Source organism: Hippocampus bargibanti, linkage group LG07 (genome assembly GCF_051943395.1).
Source record: "Hippocampus bargibanti isolate YZ-2025 linkage group LG07, ASM5194339v1, whole genome shotgun sequence".
Lineage (NCBI taxonomy): Eukaryota > Metazoa > Chordata > Actinopteri > Syngnathiformes > Syngnathidae > Hippocampus > Hippocampus bargibanti.
This window is the reverse complement of record NC_142740.1, coordinates 6,749,721-6,758,639: the sequence shown is the minus strand read 5'-3', so window position 1 is coordinate 6,758,639 and position 8,919 is coordinate 6,749,721. Positions and strand designations below refer to the sequence as shown.

General features: G+C 43.4%; 1 protein-coding gene across 1 annotated transcript in view; it reads right to left on the bottom strand.

Annotated features, from left to right (window-relative positions):
* Window positions 1-5,137, bottom strand: part of slc22a23b (solute carrier family 22 member 23b) — a 19,436-nt gene extending 14,299 nt beyond the window's left edge. The window contains exons 1-2 of the mRNA XM_089000590.1: window positions 4,180-5,137; window positions 296-399 (exon numbers count right to left, since the gene is read on the bottom strand). Of these exons, the coding sequence (XP_088856716.1) occupies window positions 296-399; window positions 4,180-4,587 (512 nt within the window). The 5' untranslated portion in view covers window positions 4,588-5,137. The remainder of the gene's footprint in view (window positions 1-295; window positions 400-4,179) is intronic.
* Window positions 5,138-8,919: the final 3,782 nt, after the last annotated feature.

Here is an 8,919-nt window from a genome sequence, read left to right as displayed (position 1 = left end):
TGATCTTGAAATGAGGGCGGATGTACAAAATAAAATGCAGTACATCCATATTGATTTTTGTAGCTGAAGTTGTTGCTAAAGCACTAAAATGGGAAAAAAGGCCCCAAAAATATTGTCACAGGCTATGGTCAGCCCTTTATCAGCACCTAAGATTGAAAAAAAAAACGAACAAATTTGGGAATGGCGCTCTGTCATATTTTCAATTCCCGGATAAATTTGTAAATGGCAGTGAATGAGTTCATAGAAAGCTTTAGTCATGTCAATGGAAAAAAAAGAAAGATAAAAACAAACATACCAGTCGGCCATCACGCCCATCACGAGGTAGCCAAATATTGAGCCCACCAGCAACGAAAATTTGGCAATGTGGACCTTCCAGGCTGAGTCGCAAACCAAGTTCCACTGTCGACAAACACACAAAAAAACAAAAACAAAAATACATCAGAGGACAATTTGCATGGTTAGAGTTCAACAAGCACAATACAGTCCAACCTGGGTTTTCAACCATAATCCGTTCCAGAAACCTGTTCGAAAACCGATTTGGTTGAAAACCAAAACAGCATTTCCCATTACAATAAATCGATGAGAAGGTTTCTTCATCTGTACTCATTTGAAGGTATCGTTTCGCTTCTTATCCAAGAAGCTTCGTCCGCAGTACATATGCACCTAAAAGCTAGCAACCACTCATTTGACGACAATGAGGTTAAAATCTTAGCGAAAGAAAATAGGTGGTTTGAAAGGGGAGTAAAAGAAGCTATCTTCATAAAACAGCAAAACCTTTTACTAAATCGCCATGGTGGGGTGTGGTTCAATTTGGATCGTTCCTACAACAAATTTCTTAGGCAACATAGGCTTAGCGATGCTGATGAGGTGTTACCAGAGCAAATGGGGCAATCAGGCCAGTCGTAGACCCCATACTCAGGCAGGACAATAGAAGTAATCAGTCAGGACAATAGAAGTAATCAGTGTAGCCGCAGGGAATAGTCCTCTGCTCCCGCCAACCTGAGAGCAGGGACCTATCCGCCACATCTGGACAGTAAGGATATATATAGGGATAAAACTACCAGCAAATGTTAGTTCGCTGACGAAACCTGTTGGATAAGATGCGAAACGTCCGACACCTTCAAAGAAGTACAGATGATGGAAACCTTCTCATCGATGGACCACTCCTGTACGACAGAGTTTACACAGACCCATTAGAATAAATATATTTTTTTTTTAATCGTGATTGAACAATACAAACACGCCTGCTAAACAAGGATAACGCCTCGGCCATAATGAGACGCGACACCAGGAAGTGACGCATAAGGAAGCGGAGGGGAGTCCAGTGGTGCATTCAGGTGTGCTCACTTTAATCAAGAACCCATTTTCGCTTGTAGACCCAAGCATCAAAAATCCGAAATTCGGTCGAAAACCGAATTGGTCATGAACCGGGACGTTCGAAAACCCAGGTTGGACTGTAGTTCATAACGGACAATCGTTCGTTAGCAGCGGCTAAAGCGATTCAGGTTAAATCCGGCGAGATCGGCATGGTTATCGCTAACAACAGTTGAAAATTAATTTTGATGACCCATTAGTGTGGAAAATATTTCAGGGATAAATATGAAGACAGAAATTAAATAAAATAAAAAAGGAAGGAAGGAAGGAAGGAAGGAAGGAAGGAAGGAAGGAAGGAAGGAAGGAAGGAAGGAAGGAAGGAAGGAAGGAAGGAATTGGATTAGCCTTTATTAAATTCGCAGTGGAGAAATTTACATTTCACAGCAACCAAGTGATGAAAATAAGAGGAAAGGAAAGAAAGAAGTAGATAAACACAACAGGAGCTGCTGTAAAGGCAGCCACTCTCGTGGTGCCATCTTGAAGTCAAAACAACAACAAAAAACTAAATAACAAATAATGTGACATAACACAATTAAGCACTTCCTGCACACTCTTTGTTGTAGATGAAAGAGGAGAGGATCAAAGCATCCTTTTCACCAGTGGATCAGGGACGTCATGGTGAAATGTGCACGTCTGCTATTAGCTAAATGTTGAAATCAAACACCAAGCTGCAGCGTCCATTGACGAAAACAGATTGTCTTACAGTTCCTGTCCCATGTAAATCCGCTTCAATTCCAAGCCGTGACAGTTGCAATCGGTGATTGAGACGCCGATTTGCGTCAAGGGCTGACAAAACTTTGTATTTCTGATCGCTTTTACGTTACGGGTGACGACGATAACGCCTGAATTCTAAGAACTCTCGAGCTCTACGAACTCTACAAACTCTACGAACTCTATGAACTCGACGAACTCGACGAATTCTACGAACTCTACGAACTCTAAGAACTCTACGAACTCTACGAATTCTACGAATTATACGAACGACAATAACGCCCATTTTGATGCAGAGAAAGTTTGTTTTTGTTTTTCCTCCGCTGAACTCGACATTGTTTTGCCGACTCTGACATTGATCGTCTTTGCATCGATTGGAAAACAAATCACAGTTCGAGTCCTTTGAATGGTACGTCTTCCTTCTCTCCAGTTTTCATTCTACGAATTCTAAGAACTCTAGAGCTCTACGAACTCTACAAACTACAAACTCTACAAACTCTACGAACTCTACGAACTCGACGAATTCTACGAACTCGACGAACACTACGAACTCGACGAACTCTACGAATTCTATGAACTAAGACGAATTCTACGAATTATACGAATGACAATAACGCCCGTTTTGATGCAGAGAAAGTTTGTTTTTGTTTTTCCTCCGCTGAACTCGACATTGTTTGGCAGACTCTGGGATTGATCGTCTTTGTATCGATTGGAGAACAAATGACAGTCAGAGTCCTTTTAATAGAACATCTTCCTTCTCTCCAGTTCTATTTCTACGAATTCAAGGAATTCTACGAACTCTACAAACTCTACGAACTTTATGAACTTTACGAACAAAGACGAATTCTACGAACGAAGACGAATTCTACGAATTATACGAACGACAATAACGGCCGTTTTGATGCAGAGAAAGTTTTTTTTTGTTTTTCCTCCGCTGAACTCGACATTGTTTTGCCGACTCTGGCATTGATCGTCTTTGCATCGATTGGAAAACAAATCACAGTTCGAGTCCTTTGAATGGTACGTCTTCCTTCTCTCCAATTTTTATTCTACGAATTCTAAGAACTCTAGAGCTCTACGAACTCTACAAACTACAAACTCTACGAACTCCACGAACTCGACGAACTCTACGAACTCGACGAACTCGACGAACTCTACCAATTCTACGAACTAAGAAGATTTCTATGAATTATACGAACGACAATAACGCCCGTTTTGATGCAGAGAAAGTTTGTTTTTGTTTTTCCTCCGCTGAACTCGACATTGTTTGGGATTGATCGTCTTTGTATTGATTGGAAAACAAATGACAATCCGAGTCCTTTTAAAAGAACATCTTCCTTCTCTCCAGTTTTATTTCTACGAATTCTACTAACTCTACGAACTCTGCGAATTCTACGAACTCTACAAACTCTACGAACTCTACGAACTCTATGAACTTTACGAACAAAGACGAATTCTACAAACAAAGACGAATTCTATGAATTCTACGAATTCTACGAACGACGATAACGGCCGTTTTGGATTGGATTTGCCTTTATTAGTCTAGCAGTGGAGAAATTTACATTTCACAGCAGCAAAGTGTTGAAAGATACCGAGAAAATCTACGAACTCTACGAGCCCTACGAACAAAGACGAATTCTACGAATTCTATGATTAGTACGAATAATGATAACGGCCGTTTTGGATTGGATTGGATTTGCCTTTATTAGTCTCGCAGTGGAGAAATGTACATTTCACAGCAGCAAAGTGATGAAAGATACCGAGAAAGTTTGTTTTTGTTTTTCCTGCGCTGAACTCGACATTCTGAGTCCTTTTAATAGAACGTCTTCCTTCTCTCCAGTTTTCATTCTACGAATATCTCACGTCAAGCTAAAAATGGCGAAAAAATACAGGTCTGCATTATGCAAATTGATCAGATGAGCACATCCTATCAGGTCGCGCGTTAGCACTCAAGCTGGGATTGAGGTCAGTGGGTTAGCGCCGTCGCTATCCGTATCGGATGCTACGTTCGCCGCGGTAACCACGACGAAGCCTCGTCAAGGTCGACAGAAATCATTCCATCCTCTAGCGCTCCGTCTAGCGCTCCGTTGTTACCTTGGTAACCACGTTTTGGCGAAGTCCCGTCCGAAGCTCCAGGGTCCTTTCCTCGCAGGCGCACGGCAGTCCGCCGTCTTCAGCCGCGGTGCCGTTGCCTTGCTGCGGAAGTGCCGGCACGTCGTCTGTGCCGCTCGGCGGGTCGGGAACGGCGGCGTTCCACCGGCTGTCGTTGGCCGGAGCTCGCAAACACGTGCCGTTGGGCTGCGCCAGGAGGAAATAATCCGAGAACTGACTAAAACCGATGAACAATGCCGGGATCCAGGTCAGGACGACGAGTTGCCTCTGGTGCCTGCCGAACCCCCCCAGGGACGGTAGAACCGAGGCGTCGACGTGCGGCAGGAGCCTCGGCGGCGGCTGATCAGGTGGCGCAAAGCCGTTTTCGGGCTGCGGGCGACCGGCGGCCATCGCTGCCCGGCCCCGCGACAGCCGGCTGCAGGCAAAGACCACCCCGCCCGCCCCCCCTTTCTCTCTCTCTTAGAACCCCGTCGGACACAAAGGGTCTCGCGTCGCGGATCCGGATGGGAGCAACAACAACAAAAAAATCCCCTCCCACCCCCACCCCCAAAAAAGCGGGTCTGTGGCGTCAAAGCGAATCACATCGCAGGTGTCCTCCGCCAGGGGTCCTGAATTCCGGGTGCGGAGATTGTTTTACCAGGATGGGGAAGACCCCACAGAAAGGACCGGGCCGCTAGGGCAAGCACGGGCTTTGTGTTCCGCGCGGCGCGCACCCCCCGTGGTGTGATCCATCCACGTGGTCCGGTTCTGGGCCAACCGGGCCTGCGCTACAAAGAAGGGGGAAGGGAGAGGATTTCATGGAAACGTCTGCCGCCAAAGTGCCAGTTCCAGGTCTTCAAGTGCAAAACTGCATCCGGGCTCCCTCCCACTGGCGGGGGTTGGAGGTTCGTTTGAAAGGGGGGTTAGATTTCCACACACGGAGGAATATCTCGCTACCGCGTCGACAGTGGGAGACTGGGCCAATGGGGGTCGCAGAAATTGGGAGAATGGGGGGACGGGGTTAGGGGTGGGGTACAGGAGGGGCTCAGAGTAAACCCGCCCCTCCCCAATCGCGCTATGTTATCCACCAGCGTCGACTGATCTACAGGCAACAACAACCCCCTTTGTGTGGCTTCTGACACCCCCCACGGACTCCCATAGGGGTGGGGGGCACATTGAACGTTTATTTACGAGGACCGCTTTTAACGTGTATGCAGCATGGTTTTTTTTGTGCGTGTGCACTTCTTTGACCTTTAGAGATAAATTTTGCCGGGTTCGGAAGACAATCGAGTGTAAAGCTGAGTGGGCGGGGTTGGAATGGCATGTGACGGTGTTTGGCCACAAGGTGGCGACAAACTACCACAAAATTCACATCTGTCACTCGTTTTTTCAGCACTGAAGGAATAATAATAATAATAATAATAATAATAATAATAATAATAATAATAATAATAATAATAATAATAATAATAATAATACATTTCATTTCTAAGCGCCTTTTTTTCAAAATTCTCAAGGTCACTTTACAGTCACAGGCTAAGTTTTTCTGTGGGTGAGCCAGCTAGATCGTGAATGGATAGCTAGCTAGCCAGCCAAATAGCTAATAGATATCAAATTGCTAGCAAATGATAATAATAATAATACATTTATTTTTTAAGCGGCTTTACAGTCACAGGATGTTTTTTTGTGCGGGTCAGCAGCGGCAGCGTTCACTCTACCCGGAAGTAACACAGCAGCAAAATTATGAAAGGAAGAGGAAAGGAAAGAAAGAAGTAGAAAAACAAAATACATGAGCTGCTGGAAAGGAAGCCACTCTCGCGGCGCCATCTTGAAGTCAAAAAATAAAAAAAAAAATAGCAAATAATATGACAACACAAAGACACAGAGTCATTCATTCTTCAGCACTTGCCGTACCCTCTTTGTGACATGAAGCAGTTCTTAGCTGGTGTTTGCTCGAGTCGAGACGTGGCACTCATTGCTCCACATGGGACGACTGCAGCAGATGAGAATCGCACAATTATGATGAAAACATGGACAATCAGGGCGGCGGGGGGGACTCTGTTTGTTCAATATGAGGGTGGGGGTCGGGGGGCGCTGGTGGAGGGGAGGGCATTTGTGATTGCTCACTACAAGGTCACACGGCACTGGAGAAAGAGAGAGAGTGAGTTTGGAATGTGGTGAAAGAGGCTGCAGGTTGGTTCGAATGATCTGGCTAGCTATCCAGCTGGCTACCTAGCTAGTTATCGAGCTGGCTACCTAGCTCGCTATCTAATTGCTATCTATTTGCTATCTACCTAGCTAGCTAGATATCTATTAGTTATCTATTAGCTAGCTATACAGCTGACTACCTAGCTAGTTATCACGCTGTCTACCTAGCTAGCTAGCTATTTGCTATCTATTCGCTATCTAACTAGCTAGATAGTTATCTATATAGATAGTTAGTTATCTATTAGCTTGCTACCCAGCTGGCTACCTGGCTAGCTATCTAGCTGGCTAAATAGCTAGCTATCTATTTGCTATCTATTCACTATCTAACTAGAAAGATAGCTATATATTAGTTATCTATTAGTTAGATATCCAGCTGGCTCTCTAACTAAGCTGGCTACCTAGCTAGCTATCTATTTGCTAGCTATCTAACTAGCTAGCTAGCTATCTATTAGTTATCTATGAGCTAGCTAGCTAACTTTCTATCTGTTTGAGTTATTTCTGGTTGAGTGAACGCTGGCACATGTGGCTGCCACTGCTCACCCACAGAAAAACTGATCCTGTGACTGTAAAGTGCTATGTAGCTGGTTACCTAGCTTGCAATCTGTTTGCTATATATTTGCTAGCTATTCGCTAGCTAACTAGCTAGCTGGCTATCTAGCTAGCTATCTATTTGCTAGCAATCTACTAGCTGGCTGGCTGGCTTTCTCTCTACTTAGCTTTCTATTAGTCATATAGCTATCTGGGTGGCTAGATATCTAGCTAGCTATTGGTTGGCGAGCTATCTAGCTAGCTATTGGTTGGCTATCTACTGGCTGGCTAGTTAACTTTCTATCTATTTACTCCCGGGTTGAGTGAACGCTGGCGCATGCGGCTGCCGCTGCTTACCCGCAGAAAAACTGATCCTGTGACTGTAAAGTGACCTTGAGAATTTTGAAAGGCGCTTATCAATGAAATGTATTATTATTATTATTATTATGGGTGTCGAAAAGGGGTTGGGGGGGGGGGTAATCTTGAGATTCCAACAGCGCCAGAAACAGAAAAACAGCCAATCTGTCGTTAAAAGAAAATGACGAAAAGTCTAAAGTCATTTTGGTTGCCTTCATGCACAGCGATGCAAGTAAAAAAAAGGAGGAAAGGGGGGCAGGTTGAGGGGGAGGGGCAGTTAAGGATAAGCGAACTATGTGTGTCTTCTGCCAGCCACACCCATAGAACACATAGCAGAGCGGGCATTCCTGTTGCCGAAAAGACAAATTGACCCCACCTTAAAAAATTCTACACAGCGTGTCAAATAACGAACAACACTCACACAAGCGCAAGGACTTTTGGCGTGTCGTGTCCGCCACGCCAAAAGTCCTTCAAATTTGATTGGTCCAAATTGGAAGGGGGGTGGGTTGTAAGCATTTCAGCTAACTCGTTGTAGCTGTTTCATTGCAAAGATTCTTGTTACTTATTATTAAATCATTCACTGCTTGATGATGTGCAAAAAAAATGTCCACTCCAGTGCCAGGGTTTTTGTCATTGTCACTCAAATTGCAGGACCTGCAGAATATTGACTTTTAGGACAACATAAACATTCAATGCATTGTAAGAAACCTCAGACTCTCTTCTTTCATCAGAAAAAAAAAGTTAATTCCCAAGTTATCTGGGTCTGGAGTTATCTGAGCTTGAAACGGGGGCAGATGTACAAAATACAATACATAGATATTGATTGATATAATAATAATAATAATAATAATAATAATAATTAGCGCCTTTCAAAATTCTCAAGGTCACTTTATAGTCACAGGATAAGTTTTCTCTGTGGTTGAGCGGCGGCAGCCACACGTGCCAGCGTTCACTCAACCCAGAAGTAACTCAAATATGTAGCAAGCTAGCTAGCGAATAAATAGCTAATCGCTGGCGAATAGATAGCTATTAGCTAGCGAATAGATAGCTAATAGCTAGCAAATAGATAGCTAATAGATAGTAAATAGAGAGGTAATAGCTAGCAAATAGCTAGCTATTAGCTAGCGAATAGATAGCTATTCGCTAGCGAATAGATAGCCATTAGTACTAGACATGAATCAAAATTTCAGACCGAAAAATGAACACCCCTAAAGATCGTGTAAACAAAAAAACACAATAATAATAATAATAATAATAATAATAATAATAATAATAATAATAATAATACATTTAATTTCTAAGCGCTTTTAAATTATCAAGGACCCTCATATAGCGCTTTAACAACAGCTGAACCTGGAACAAAGTGCTAACATGAGAAAAAGGGAAATGCTTCCCCTTGTGGAAGGCAAAAAACATTGCCAGAGGTCTGAACAGCGATTGATCAGCACCCAAACAAGAAAAAACACAACCCAAACAAATTCGGGAATGGCGCTATACATCATATTTTCAATTCCCGAAAAAATTCAGGGATGGCAGTGAATGAGTTAATCAATTACCTTTTTATTATTATTTATTGATTTGTCTGTGTATTTATTTGTGAATTTACCAAGTAATTAATCAATGAACCAATAAATTAATTATGGGTAATAA